This window comes from Hipposideros armiger, unplaced genomic scaffold (genome assembly GCF_001890085.2).
Source record: "Hipposideros armiger isolate ML-2016 unplaced genomic scaffold, ASM189008v1 scaffold_426, whole genome shotgun sequence".
Taxonomy (NCBI): Eukaryota; Metazoa; Chordata; class Mammalia; order Chiroptera; family Hipposideridae; genus Hipposideros; species Hipposideros armiger.
Genome location: NW_017731776.1, coordinates 1561141 through 1576626, shown reverse-complemented (window position 1 = coordinate 1576626; position 15486 = coordinate 1561141). Strand labels below are relative to the sequence as shown.

General features: G+C 52.8%; 1 protein-coding gene across 1 annotated transcript in view; it reads left to right on the top strand.

The window, feature by feature from the left end:
• Positions 1–6805: 6805 nt before the first annotated feature.
• The window catches only part of NPTXR (neuronal pentraxin receptor), a 22006-nt gene continuing 13325 nt past the window's right edge, over positions 6806–15486 (top strand). Inside the window, exons 1-2 of the mRNA XM_019664572.1 lie at positions 6806–6886; positions 6979–7947. Coding sequence (XP_019520117.1) covers positions 6806–6886; positions 6979–7947 — 1050 coding nt within the window. The remainder of the gene's footprint in view (positions 6887–6978; positions 7948–15486) is intronic.

The following is a 15486-nucleotide window of genomic DNA, read 5'->3' as shown; positions in this document are numbered from 1 at the left end:
CCCCCCCCGCTTGCCTCTGGACCCATCATAAACTTCTGCCCTATCTCTCAGTGCCCATCTATCTTTGATTCTCCTTATTAAGGGGACCTTTTCTCTTCCACAGGCCTTTCATCATATCTCAGGCAGCACAGGTCTGCCCATTACCCATTTTATAGGCTAAGGAAGGCTCCCAGAGCCCTAAAACTCAGCTTCCCTGCCTCCAAGTGCAGTAGCTGCAGAATCCTGGGGTTCATCAGAAAACTCCCTTTTCTAGAGGAGCTGGAGACATGGCCATCCGTTCTTAGGCTCCATCGTGCATGAAGCAAACACACCCTGAACACACACTGGGCGCCAGTGACCCAGATAGGAGGCAGACACAGTGCCAGAGCTCAAGTTCTCTACCTATAGGGGAAGTGCAGGCTATATATTAGAGCAATGGGAAACTGGTGCCAGGGCCGCTGGGGGAGGGCAGGTGGGGGGCTGCAGTGGCCAATGGGTTTAGACAGGCTCCTGGAGTCCAGGAAGGGCCCAGAGAAGGGTGAGCTGAGCCCAGGGAAGAAAGAAGCTGCAGGGTGAACTTGGCCACCTCCTCATAGGGCAGGGTTGGATCTACTTTGAGAGAGTGAGAATGTGCGATGTGGAATGTGAAAACTTCCGGGTTCAAATCTCAGGTGTACCCCACTGCCCAGGGGACCTGGGCAAATTACTGCACCTCTCTGAGTTTCCATTTTCTTCCTGTAAAGCGGGGGCAATGACAATACGGGGCTCCAGGGTTTTCACAGGGGAGGAGCTGGCAGAGTAACAAGTGTGGAGGGGAGGAGCAGACAACCACCGTTGGGATGATGGTGACAGCACCCGGGGCCCAGCCCTGACAGCCTCAGAAAGGGGAAGTAGCCTTATTAGGCCGCCACTCCTTCTGGTCTTTCTTGGCTGGGCCTGAACTCAGGCACACACGTTCCAGCCAACTCCCAGGCCCCCTGCAAGGAGGACACCCGTTTCCTCCTTGGTTCTCAGCCCCTCCTGAGCGGGGAACAGATGTCCTCGCTTCCTGCCCGAGCCTGTGAGCTGGGTTGGCGCCCTTTGCTGCTTCCAGGGGAGCAGAAACCCTGGATGGAAATCTCTGGGCTTCCCCAGAGAGGAAAGCGCTCTCTTCCCTGGCTTCTGCCCCTCCCCTCTGGTCGGGCTCCTAACCCCCGCCTGCACTGCTAATAGGCAAATATTTCTGGGCCCTACCTGAGCCCTGCTTTCCCTTGGAAGGCTCCAGGCTGGGGTGTATTGATTGAACACATATAGAAGCCTTGGCCTGGGGGACCCCCAACTCTGCACAGAAAAGGGGTGGGAGGGGACCGCAAAAGGACAGTGCAACTATGGACAGAGGTACTACAGGCACCTGCAGAATAAAGGTGAAGTAAAAGAGGAAATTAACGTGTACTGAGCACCTTATACATGCTAATAGCATTAGCATGTTAACTAGCTAGTTAGCTGGTATAATAAATAAGGAAGGGGGTAGCATGTATTGGGCACCTACTAAGTGCCAGGCACTGTGCCATGCCCTGGGAATACAAAGTAGCGTAGTAAGAAATGCCCCCTGCCCCTGGGTCCCTGGAAGATTTTATATATGACCGCTCATCTGGTCTTAGCTGATTCTCATTTCAATCCTGTAAGATAGGGACCATGGCTCTGCTTTATAGAAGTGGCTGAGGCAGCTCTGGTTGCGGGACAGTCCAACCCTGGGTGGAGGCTGGCCCCTCAGTATGGATATGTCCAGGATGGACACAGGCAGCCCTCTTTATCCCCAACCCTCACTTCCCTGCCCCTGGGGTAAGGAGGTTCTTTGGCTTGCAGCACACCCCAAGAGGGGTTGTCTTCATTCACAAGGGGTTTGAGAATCTCTGGAAACACAGAGATGTCGCAGTTGGTCCCTGTTTCTGAGGAGCTCACAGTCTGCAGGACCCAGGTAAAGTGGGGGGTGCTGTAGCAGCGGCAAGCACAGGTCTGAGGGGGCGGGAAGAGAGGGAGTTGAGTGTCATTGGATATCTCTTATGTGCCAGCACCGAGGGAGTGCAATTTTGAGATAGTTGGCCGACCAGCTGGCCCGATCTGCCCAGGACTGAGGTGGCCCAGGTTGCAGGACTCTACCTGGGTTGAAGTGGTCACCCTAAACCCTGCGTTCAGAGTCTGGCTTCGGCATGAGCCTCTGGCGGAGGCCACCAGTCACCTAACTAGCATTCGTTCTCCCATTCTTAGAAATTACTTTATTATAGTCTGAAGGTTTTCCCTGCCCTATTCTACTTCCTCCCTTCCCCCACCTTTTTCACAGTGTATCTCACTTACTGAGCAGATGTGTTGTACTGTGGACTTTACTAGGCTGGGGGAAGGAAAGAATATTCTTTCCCTCTTTCTCAGCAGAGGTAACAGCGGAGGGCAAGGGGAATTAAAATAGGTAGTGAAGGAGGGAGACAGTGAATACCTCTTGGGGCCCTGAGACCAACTGCAGTGATGGGGGCTGTGGTTCATCCTACCAACCCCCACTTCTAAATGTCCCCTCAGGAAGAGGGGCCCAGGGGGAGTTTGGAGGAGCTGCTCCTTGACTGTGTGTGGAGAAGAGGGTCTTCACAGTGCAAGGGGTGGACTGTGGCAGCCATGGAGGGACACTGCTCAGCTCCCCTTCCAGAACAAACTTGCCACTCTACTGTGCGTGGTGCAGTTAGCAGACACCTTTCAGGATCCACCCCAGCTTTTGTTTGTTTGTTTTTAGAGCAGCTTTAGGTTTACAGCAATGTTGAGCAGAAGGTACAGCGATTTCCCAGACACCCTCTACCCCCGACACGTACACGGCCTCCCCCACTATCAGCATCCCTCGTTTATTGCAATGGATGAGCCTGCATTGACACTTCATTATCATCCACAGTTCATCGTTTCCACTGGGGCACACTCTTGGTGTTGTACATTCAATGGGTTTGGGTAGATGCATCATGATGTATATCCACCATTATGGTATCTTAGAGAATAGTTTTACAGCTCTAAAACTCCCCTATGCTCCTATTCATCTTTCGCTCCCCTAACCCCTGGCAACCACTGATCTTTTTACTGTCTCCATAGTTTTGCCTTTTTCAGAACGTCATATAGTTGGGACCAGACAGGATGTAGGCTTTTCAGATTGTCTTCTTTCACTTAATAATGTGCACTTAAGTTTCCTCCATGTCTTTTCAAGGCTTGATTGCTTATTTCTTTCTAACATTGAATAATATTCCATTGTCTGGATGAACCACAGTTTATTTATCCATTCACCCACTGAAGGACATCTTGGTTGCTTCCAACTTTTGACAAGTATAAATACAGCTGCTATAAACATCCATCTGCAGGTTTCTGTGTGGACATCACCCCAGCTTTTGAGCTAAAGCCACCCTCTTCTGGGGCAGCTCCTAGCTAATGACTGAGCATGAAAAGGTGCTAGGGACTGGGCATTTCTGCCCAGGGCAAAACTTTCCTAATAGACAGTCTTGGCCCCAGAGCTCCCTGTTAGGTCGGCCAGGACTTTGTCAGACCTGCATTGAGGTCTGAAGCTCTCCCTGCTTAATTCTTCCTCCTCCCTTTTTATCTTTCATAGGCCTTGGCCCCCAATCAACCACTTGGTTGCCTAACCTCATCTCAGTGTCTGCTTCCTGGAGAACCCAAATGACAAACTCTACCTCTAAAATCAATCCACAGTCCATCCAGTTCTTTCCATCATCACAACCTCCAAGCCCCTATTCCTCTCACCTAGAGGGTTGATGGACCCTAGCTGGTCTCTGCTTCCTCTCCTATCTCTTTAAGACCCAGTCTCCACGCAACTACCAGAATGACCTTTTACAAACACATATCACATGATGTCACTTCCCTGCTTAAAGCCCTCCAGCTGGGTTTAGAATCAAGCCCATTCCCTTCCCCAAGCCTGTAGGCCCCACATGACCTCACCTGCCTTCCTCTCCAGCTTCCACTCTGCTCCAGCCCTATTGGCCTTCTTTCTGTTCCTGAAACATAGACCAACTTCGTTTCTGCTTCAGGGCCTTTGCACTTGCTGTTCCCTAGAACTTGGAAAACTTGCTGGGATTTCCCACTTGCCTAGAATGCCTAGAACACTCATTCTTTCCCCAAGTATCTGCATGGCTGGTTTCTCAGGTCATTCAGGTCTCAGCTCAAATGCAAACCTTTTCTAACAACCTTATAACTAAGGCGCATCTCCCAACTCTCCCCGCCCACCCCACCCCCACACACACACACAAACACACACCTTCCGTAATGTTCTATTATACTACTTTTTCAGTTTTCTTTGTGGTTCTCATTACTATTATAAATTGACTTGTTCATTTAACTATTCATTTGTTTACTGCCTGTCTCCCCATTAGAATATAAAGTGAGAGCTTGTCTTGCTTCCAGTTCTCCCCAGTGCCTTGTCTCAAAACATATATTTTGAATGAACGACTGTATTTGTTCATTTAGGGCAGAAGTCCCTTACCCTAAGAATGGAATGAAAGTGTAGAAAGAAAAAACCTAGCAGACTTAGAGGGAAATTATGAGAACTTAGAGGGAAATTATGGGACTATTGCTGCCATATGGAAGTCCACCTTAGAATCCTTTTCTGACCATCTCTTGAGTAATTTTGTGTTAGGATTTAAGGGATGCCTCTCCCATTGCCACAGAGAGATGGGTTTCAGGACCTCCCTGTCCTAGCCTTCCCCTCACCCCATGCCCCCAGCAGAATCCAATGTTGCCTATGAGGAAACTATTGTAGTTCTGCAAACATTCACCCAGTAGCTACCAAGGGCAGGGCCCCCTGCTGGATGCTGGGGATAAGATGAATCAAGGAAGAAAGGGGTGGCATTCTAGGCAGGGGACAGCATAAACGAAGGCAGAGAAAGGAGACACTCGGGTGTATTTGGGGAATTGTGCAGTTTGATATTGCCCCAGGCAGTGGAGGATAGGAGATGAGGCTGGAAGGGTGAGTAGTGTCCAAATTACTAACAATCTTACAAACCAAGAGAAGCTCACATAATAAGACCCAACATTTGGTGAGGTTTTCCACGTACTCCTATTATTCCCCAATTTATAGACTGGAAAACTGAGGCACAGAGAGGGTGTCAAGATCTGTGAAAGGCCCGAGACTTTACCCTCCTTGAAAAATGAGGTCACACAACTGGTAACAAGTAGAGGCAGGTTTTGAACTAGGCCTTCTGGCTCTAAAATCCATGCGCTTGACCATTAGGCAATACTGCCTCTTAAAGAGATTGGACTTTATTCCATAATGGATGGGGAGCCACCATGGGTTTATAAACAGGAGAGTGACCTGTTCATATCCCAGGTTTTAAAAAGTCATCTTAGCAGATAAACAGACCAGTCTAAACAAGGTTCAACTCCAACCTCTGGACCCACTTATCCCAGGGCAGCTCATATAAAGGTGGCACCATTTGGTGCCCAAGCCACAGCAGCTCTGCTGCTCTTGGTAGCAGTCCCCGCTCTTGGCCTCCCCCGTCCTTCCCTGGGTTTTCTAGGACAGTTTCTCCTCAGGATGTTATAGGTGTGCTTCTATCTTCACAGAACACACGTGAATGCACCAGGATTCCCGAAGCCCCATGCACCCTCAGGACCTCACAGCCCCCTACTGCCTTCCTTTGCCCTCAGAGAGCCTGGCCCACCTCTCCATCCAGAGATGCTTCCTCCAAGCTGTGCTGCCTGTCGGGGGTTCCAGGTCACTGCTCTAAGAACTAACTCACATCCGTGCACATATGGCTCAGGTGTTCATGGTGTAGAGCTTGCATTTGCTCCGCTCCTACTTTACAATTCAGATAATCCTGACTCCGAGATCAGGTAAGCAGTGCAGGCATCATCCTGGGGCTGGGGATGAGGTGTGTGGTATGTGCGGCATGTGCCACTGGGCAGGATCCCAATGGCCAAGCAAGGTCCCCCAGGGCTGTTGCCTCCTGAGAAATATTCTGGTCTCTCCCTACCACCAACACTGTGCCGCGCCCACATGGTAGCCATGGTGGTCCAGAACCCCAGTCTGGGCCTCCCTTCAAGTCCAGAATGTGGGCTTGGAAGGGAGACAGACCTGGGTGTGACTTTGGCCAGTGACTCCCATGAGCCATAGCCTCTCTCCTCCATTCCAGGCTGCAGCGTGAACACCACAGCCTTCTGAGCGCCCTTCCAGCCCTGGGAGCCCACTTTGGTCAGAAAATGCCTTGTGAAAAATTGGAACTGGAGCTGGATTGTGAAGGATGGTAGGCTGTTGTTGTGGTGGTGAATTTCAAAGTTAATTTGCAACAAAATATATATAGATATGTTTGACAGGAGAAAGTAAAAGTCTCCTCCACCACCCCCACACCACATCCCACTCCCATTCCTGCCTGTTCCTTCCAGGGCCTGGTCCACATGGCCACCAGTGTTTGCCATCCTAATGTAGACTGCAGCTGGGAGAGGGGTCTTCTCTCTCGGTGGTCCGTGCCCCCAGGGAGTCAGAGGAGGAACCTCTGCTACCCTTGGAGACCACAGGAAGATTTTTTTTTTCTTGAAGGGGGTGGGGGGTAGTGAACTCTTCTTCTTCAGGAGGTTGGGGATGGGAAGTGACAGGCTGGTGGCCATCGTATAAATAGAGTTTGGGTCAAAATCTCCAGTCCCCTGCCCCCGACACCGGCCTTTTTTCTTTCTCTCACCATGCCCACCCCAACTCCATCCTATAGTAGATGTGCTTGAGCCCAAATGCTGCTCCAACGCATACTACAATAGCTGTGTGACCTTGGATAGCAATCTGACCTGAGTGGGCCTCAGTTTCCTCATTTATATTGTGAGCATGTCCACGGCAAGGCTTAACCGGGACCCAGCTTGTAACTCGCTCAGCACAGAGCGTGACACGGGGAAAGCTCCCCGCAAGGTAGCTGTTGGCATTACCGGTTCGGGGAGGCGTCCAGAGCACTGGAGGGGCGGGGTGGGGGTTCGCCCAGGAGTCCCGCCGCGCTGTGACAGCGGCAGGATAAAGCTCTCGGCGCCGCCCTCCGCCTCTTGCCGCATCTCGGGCGGAGCCCCCACCTTCACGCCCGGCACAGAACGGGTGCGGGGCTGAGCCACGGCCGGCCCGGGGGAGCCGGAGGGGCGGGGCCGCCGTGTCCGCTCCCCCTCCCCGCCCGCCAGCCGCCTTCTCCTCCTCTAGCCGCCCGGGCTCAGAGCGGCGGCAGCAGCGGCCGCGGCAACAGCTCCGGCTCCGGCTCCGGCTCCTGCGGGTTCGGCCCGGTTCGGCACCGCGTTCCCGGGCCCCGCGCCCCGACCCCGCCGCTGCGCCTGCTGGGGGCCTCGGGAGCCCCCGCCGCCCGCCTCACGCTGAAGTTCCTGGCCGTGCTGCTGGCCGCGGGCATGCTGGCGTTCCTCGGTGCCGTCATATGCATCATCGCCAGCGTGCCCCTGGCGGCCAGCCCGGCGCGGGCGCTGCCCGGAGGAGCCGACAACGCCTCGGCCGCCTCGGGCGCCGCCACCGCGTCCCAGGGTCCGCAGCGCAGCCTGAGCGCGCTGCACGGCGCTGGGGGCTCGGCTCGGCCCCCTGCACTGCCCGGGGCGCCGGCGGCCAGCGCGCACCCGATGCCTCCCGTGCCCCTCTTCAGCCGCTTCCTGTGCACGCCGCTGGCGGCCGCCTGCCCGTCGGGGGTTGAGCAGGGCGACGCGGCACCCGGCGAGCGCGAGGAGCTGCTGCTGCTGCAGAGCACGGCGGAGCAGCTGCGCCAGACGGCGCTGCAGCAGGAGGCGCGCATCCGCGCGGACCAGGACACCATCCGCGAGCTCACAAGCAAGCTGGGCCGCTGCGAGAGCGGCCTGCCGCGCGGCCTCCAGGACGCCGGGCCTCGCCGCGACACCATGGCGGACGGGCCGTGGGACTCGCCCGCGCTAATCCTCGAGCTGGAGGACGCTGTGCGCGCCCTCCGGGACCGCATCGACCGCATCGAGGTGAGCGCTGCGCCCCGCGCTGCGCCGTCGGGGAGGGGGGGGGCATGCCGGGGTGGGAGGGGCCGCTCGAGGGCATGCTGGGGTCCGACCGCCGCCGCCGCGCTGAGGGACGGGGCAGCGGGCGGGATGGCGAGTCTCTCAGCCTCGGAGCTACCATCTGTGTAAAGGGAATGGTGGTTCCTTCCTCACAGGCGAGAAGGGAGGATTCGGGGAGGGCACGCGGGCCAGAGGCTGACACTGTGACTGAGGCACAGGAGGCCCACGAGAAAGTCTGATCCATTTTCCTCCAGGCATCTCTGTAAGCCTCAGTTTTAGCGTCTGTAAAGTGGGTATAACCGCGTCCACTTGTAGTGAGGATTGATTAAAACGTAGGTGTGTGAATATGCGTGGCACACAGTAGGACCTCATTAAATGTCCGTTTCATTTCCTTCTTCCAGACATTCCCAAAGCAGCACCATCACTCACTCCCTATGGTCAGGAGATAAGATGTGCTGTCCAGAGACTCGAGGTAGACCTCTCCTGCCGAAGAGTGGGGAACAGTGTCCCATAGGCCAAACGGGAGTCCCTCTCACCACCTCCCATTCCCGTATCCCCCGCCTGGGATCTGACCAGGACATGAGGGCAGGAGCCCAGATGGTGCTCGCCCAGCCAGGATACCTGGAAGCCTGCAGCTCTGGGGTGGGGCTATAATAGGTTTCCATCCGGGTTCCTCCTTTTCAGACACTCACCCTTTTCAGACATCCTAGTTCAGGCTTGGGGTTAGACAAGAGGTCTGATGGGGAGCCCGCTCTTGACAGCGGTGTAATCCTGGGCCAGTCATTTCTCTTTTGAAATCACCAGACCCCTACCTCCCTATGAGAACCTATTTGGGGGCCCCAGGAGAGAAAGCTGAACAGACTAGGCAGAACAGGCATCCAGGAGACACCGACCACCCCTCGCCATTTACAGTTTCCAGACTGCAGGGAAGGGCACTAGCAACAAAATTGGATCTGTGGGAGAAGGGGAGAGAAAGAGGCCAAAGCACCAGCTGCCCCTTTATACCTCCTCCCAAACCCAGTGCACCTGGCAAAGGCAGAGGGAGGAGAGAGGCTGGAAGGAAGGAAATGTAGGGACTGCCCCCTCCCCGTGGCGCTCTCAGTTAAATCTCTGGCCCAGCAGCACAGGCCATACCTGTGTGGAAAGCTAGCCATGCCTATGGTCCAGTGGCCCTCCAAAAGTCTGTGCTGGTGTCAGCACCCACCCCGCAGGGCGGCAGAGTGCAGCCAGGCAGCTATCACAGACAACCTCTCAACCTTACAGGTGAGAAACCTGGGTCTCAGAAACCTCCTAAGGTGAGCGACAGAGGCAAGAGGAAAACCCAAGAGTTTTGTCTGCCAGGCCAGTATCCCCCTTTTCCCACTCCAGCTTTGGGGCATTTCTAGGATAAGAGCCAAGAGCAGGAAATAATAATAATCAGGGAAATGCTGAAAGTCAGCAGTGAAGGGGCGTCTCCGTTTCCTCACCTGTAAAACTGGGACAATGATAGCACCTACCTCATTGGAGTGTTGGGAGGATCAAGTGAGTTAATCTTTGTGAAGGACCCAGAACAGTGTCTGGCAGAGGTATGCTCAATGAATCTGAGTGATTACTATTTTTATCATTAAGCTATAACATTACTAATGTTTTAAATAGCCAAAAGGTAAAAATAGGAACAAACCCTCCTTGTAGAAAATAGACTTTATTAATGTAAAAATAAAAGAAGATTTGGTTTTCAAAAGACTTCCTCTTACCTGCCCTAGCCCCTGCCCCCACACCCAGATGGCATCCGTGGTTCCTCCCATGTCTGGGGCTGGCAGTGTGGCTTGTCCTGGACCTGTTTCCCTAGCACCTGCGCATTTGGCAGGGTGGGCTCCCCTCCACTTAGCCTGCTGAGGTTGGGGGTATCCTGCTGGCTGGGATTTGGCACCAAGTCCTCCTCCCAGGTTCGGGGAGTCCTAGTTTCCCTACTCACACCCCTCCTGCTTTCTGAGTGGAATGGAGAGAGAAAGGCAGGGGCTGCCCGCCCAGCAGGTCTGCCTTCTGAGCCTGGCAGTGGCTAGAGCCAGTCTCTTTGGGGTCTTTGGGAGGAGCTGGGGTCTGGAGCCCAGCAGACGTGGGGTCAGACTACTGGTCTCAGCTGGAGCCCATCCACCCGTTAGCCACTGTCCAGTTTCTTTCGTCTTTTCTCATCTAATATCCTCAAAAGGATGCCCCCAGATTTTCAGGGTGTACTTTCTCACCACTCATCTCTCTCTCACCATGGCACACTGAAAATGCTCATTGTGGCATCATTGAACTTGATACATTGAACAGAACGTTTCAGTCCTTATCTTGCTGGACCCCTCTCTGACATCTGACCTGTTACCATTCCCTCCTACAGGTCTCCATGCCCTTGGCTTCTGGACACCTCTCACCTGCCCCTGCTCCCTCTCTGCTTCTCTGTCCCCTTTCAGGGTCCTCCTCCTGTAACGCTTGCACCCCTCCTGGCTCTGGGTGAGCTCGGCCATACCCTGAGGCTTCCAACACCCATTCCATGTGGTACCCCAAACCAACTTCATCTCCAGCCCAGGTTTTCTCCTGAGCTCCAGACCAATAGACCCAACTGCTTCCTGAGCACCTCCCTCTGGATGTCCCACCAGCCCAACCTGAACTCAGATACTCTGCCAACCTCCTTCTCAGGTGTGCTCTTCCAGTCGGCCTCATCTCTCTCTCTGGATGCTTGCCGCAGCCGCTCACTGATCCCCCTACCCCTAGGCATACCCTTCCATCCATCCTCCTCCAGGAAGCCCCAGGGATCATCCTTAAGCCCACCGTGGAGCTCCCCTGTGGTGCAAATTCCTCAGCCTCCTTCCAGGAAGCCATTTTGGATCTGGCCTGTCTCCCAGTTCCTTCTTGCCTCTGCCTAGATTCCCCCCCAGGGTATTCATCCTCATCATTTAAGAGTGTTCTAGGAGCACCTCCTCCCAGAGGGGACCCCCCCCCCGCCCCGCCTCATCACACTCTGTCCACTTCCTACCTACCCACCCATGCTCCCATAATCCTCAGCACATCCCTGCCTAACCCCACCTGGCACATCTCTGCATCACTCCCTCCCCACCCCACCAGGACAACTATCAAAGGGGAGGGAAGGAAGGTGACGCTGGCCCAGCCTCTGCCCCCAGGCCTCAAATGGGAACTACATTTGAGGGCTTAGGAGAAATTGTCTTCTTTTCTGTTTTTATTTTTGTTATTGTTGTTGCTGTTAATTGAAAAAGTCAAGATTTTGGAGGGGAAAAAAAATCACATTTAATGCCACCATTTTATTTGTTTTTGTGGCTCCCTTTTGGTCCTTTATCCAAATGTAAACATTGTTGGAGACTTGCCAGCATTGCTGTTAATTACCATTTAATGATGGCCATTATATCCCAGGGTTCATCGCGGGCTCTTCCATCCACCAGTCCGTTGACCATCTCTTGTTGCTGGAGATGTACGTGTAGGTTATTTCCAATTCTTCTTCTAGATGCTCATTGCAGGATCCATTTCCTGCAGATGGTTGAGTTTTTGCTTTTTAAGTCTGTTGAATTATTTCTTTAGGCTGAATTCCCAGGAGTGGTATTACTGGGTCAGAGGATATTGACTTCTATGGCTGTGGCCAAGAACCACTTTCCAGAAGGGATGGACCATTTATTTGGCAACTGGCCATGTGTGCATGTTCCAGTGTTCCATTTTTGCACTAATTTATGTGTAAAACGAAACTTCAAGATGGATCTAAGCAGTAATTCTTTGACATAACCCACATTATTCCCCTGGCCTGGCAAGCTGGTTGCCTCTCCCATCCTGGAGTGGGAGCCATGGTAAGGAACACCCTGATGATGGTCACAGGAGACCCTGGACTTCTTAACAGTTATAGCTCACACTTACTGAGCACTTACCATGTGTCAGGCACTGTGCATTGTCTCAATTAACCCTCATAAAATCTCTATGAGGGAGCTACTGTTCTATCCCCCTTTTACAGATGACTTTAAACCAAGGTTCAGAGAGGTTAAGAGACTGGCCCAAGGTCACATGGCAGTAGTGCCTGGATTCCACCCTGTCAGTGTCTGGCTCCAGAGCCCGTGTTCTTCATCATTAACTCTAGATCCATCTGGAGGGGTCACACCTCAGCTACCTTCAGGAAAGTGAGAAAGACAGGTGAGGGCAGTGCCTCTTGCTGAATAGTGCCCTGGACCATTTCTGCTTCAAAGCACCCAGAGCGAGACTGATAAGGGCCAGTCTTCTAAGGCTCGACGTGCTGGCTGGCAAGATGATCACATGGGAGCTTCGCTGATAATTAATAACAAGAAGTAACATTTATTAGACACTTACTACATACATACTAGCTAATTCAGTCTTCAGCCCTATGAGGTGGGCTGTATACGCTCCCTTCTTACAGATAAGGAAGTGGAGGCTCAGAGAGTCTGGAGGAACAAGAGCCAGGTGACCCCGCAACCCCGACTTTGGTTTCCCCTCTATAAAATGAGAGTGGGCCGATGCTCCCTAAACACCTTCCAGCTCCAAGTATTCTCTGCAATAGGAAGGTTGGGTGGCATAAAGTTGAATTTTTCTTGCTTGCAACTTTAGGCTCAGCACTTTCTGTCTTTGGGCCTCAGTTTTCTCATCTGTAAAATGGGTGAAAGAATGGGCTAGGTTTGGTCCAGGCCCTTTGGTCTCTAAATTCTGAGTTCTCGGGCAGATGGTTAGGAATTGGAGTGGGTTATATATGTGCAGCTCCAAAGCCTCGAATCCACCCACTCTCAGACCTCCAATTTCTCAGGGAAGTCTGCAGATAAACAGTGGCTTAGAGAACCTATTGGTGCCTTTTCTAAACGCCATTGGTTGCTTTTACTTTTCTCTTACATCGCTGCCTATTCTGGAAGCTTCTGCCCTGTCGGAACTGGTTCCCTTGACCCTGCCTCTTGGGCTGTGAAGGGGCCCAGCAGAGTGCAGCGAGGGAAGCTCTGCCCATTGGCCTTTTTTTGTTTGTTTGAGAGCGTGGAACCTCAGTGCCCTTGGGCCACCTGCTGACCCCCATGGCCCCTCTTTCTGTGACTGGCCTCCCCCCATCTCTAGGTGGGGCATCCACACTGGGGAGCCCTTAACCCCTACTCCTGCCAGTGTGGCACCTTCATTCTAGCAAGAAACCTGGTGTTTTAAGCTCCAGCTCTGCCACCTGCTCACTGTGACCTCAGAAAATTTCTTCTCGCTGATCCTCAGTTTTCCCATCTGACAAATGGGACGGGTGGCCAGGAGGCCCAGAGGACCCCTCTTGCTCTGTCATCCTGTGCCCTGGAGACCTTTCATCCCGGCAGCTTCACTCAGGACAGACCTGCTGTTCCAAGCCTGCCAGGAGCTGTTTGGGCGGAAGGCAGGGCGTTCCCTGTGGGGCTTTTTTTTTTTTAAGGTATATCTATTCAAGATATGTAAGAGCTCACATATCCTACTTATAAAAGACAGAAATCTTCAGTGCACAGCTCGATGAAAATTTATGTATGGAGATACCTGTGAAAGCACTACCCAGATCAAGAACCAGAACACCCCCAGTGCCCCAGAAGGCTCCTTTGTGATCCCCCCAAAGTCCACACTTCCCCAAGGGGACCACTACTCTGGCTCCTGTCACCATAGATCAGTTTTGCCCGTGACTGAACTTCATTCAGATGGATTCAGACAGCTGTACCTCTTTGTGTCTGGTGTTTTCTTTGAACATTATGTCTGACATTCGATCATGGTGCATGTCAGTGGTTTCATTTTCAATGTTGTGTAGTGTTTCCATGTACGGATATACCTGCACTGATTTACCTGTTCTTCTGTGGATGGACATTGGGTTGTTTCTGGCTTGGGGTCATTGCAAGTAAAGCTGCCATGAACACCCTGGTGGTATCTTTTGGTGGCTGTGAGCCCTCACTTCTCCTGGCTCCGTCCCCAGGAGTGGGATGCCTGGGTCCTGGGAAAGGCTCGATTTAGCATCAGGAGGTACCGCCAAATACTCTCCCAAAGTGGCAGTGAGCGTTTACACGCCCACCTGCATGTGAATCTTGCCAACCTGGATATGGTCATTTTAAAAACGCTCCCTGTTCTGGTGGGTGTACTCATTACGGCTTTCACTTGTATTTCTCTGATGACTCATGATAGCATCACCTTTTCTGTGTTTAGAAACGCCTTTTCTGTGTTTGCTGGCCGTTGTGTGAGATAAAAGGAGGTCAGGGGTCAGCGTTCCTCACTGAGTGAGAATGAGGTAGGATTTCCCCAGGACAAACTTGGTCACGTGATTCCCATTGAACTCGGATAATTTGAGCGACCAACCCAAAGTGGAAGCACACCTGTGGCCCCCCACACACACACACACCCCTCGTTTGAATCAGGGGAAGCTGAGGCTCAGAGAAGGTGAGTGACTTGCTCAAGGCCACACAGCATAGCAGAAGCTGAGCCAAGATGACAGTCAGGATTTTCTATTAAAATGGGCTGAGGGTGGGGGTCTCAGTCTTTGCTGAAGATTTTTGGCTAGGGCCCAGAAGGTGTGTGGGCAGGTAGTACCTGAGAGGGAATTCTGCGGCCTTCTCCACGCAGCAGCTTGACAGGAGTACTTGAAGGAAGAGGCGTGGGGACCTGGGGTTGGGGGTGTCCTATCACTTACTCTGGGGCCTCAGAGCCCAGGAGGATGTATGGACAGACCTTCAGAGAGCCTTCTCCCCTTCTCATGTCCTCCTCGCCCTCACCACACATGCTGACTTGGCATCCCGGCGCGTAGGGGTCCATTTGTCTTTTCATTACAGCTCCAAATTGGCACCAGGGGCCAGGACCAAAGGTCATTCTGGCTCTGCCACTTGCTCTCCTGACCCTTCCCAGCTGGGGTAGGTGGAGACAGAGCCTGGGCCGGTTCCTGGAGAGGACAGCCACTCTGAGAGGCCTTCTCTGAGTCACCCTGCCCCTGCCAACTGGCACTTGTAAGAGACAGCAGGGCTGAGTGTGTACCCTCTGTGCCAGCCTGTTCTACAGGCCTTAAAATTTAGTCCCACGGGAACCAGGGGACTATTACCATCCCCATTTTTCAGATGGGGAAATGGAGGCTCAGAGAGGTTAAGAGCATTGCTCTGGTCACTCAGCTGGGATTTCAGTCAAGGCAGCCTTACTCCAGGGCCCTCACTCACACGGTTACTACCCACTATATGCGCCTGCCTCTCAATCATAGTGAAAAATAATAATAATAATGGTTATGACCACTTATCAGCCGCTTATTATATGCTCGACTTTACATGTGCTCTTCCATTTTATCATTTCTTATATCCCAAAACATAGATACTGTTGTTGTCCCCATTTTATATTGAGGAAGCTGAGGATCACAGGAGTTGAACAGCTTGCCCAGGGCCACAGCTCTAGTAAGCGGGGAAATGACACAGGCCTGTTCGATGTGAGAGTCGTGCCTATACCCACAGCATTGTGTTGCCAAAGCACATATTGACAGATGGATGGATGGATGGATGGATGGATGGATGGATGGATGGATGG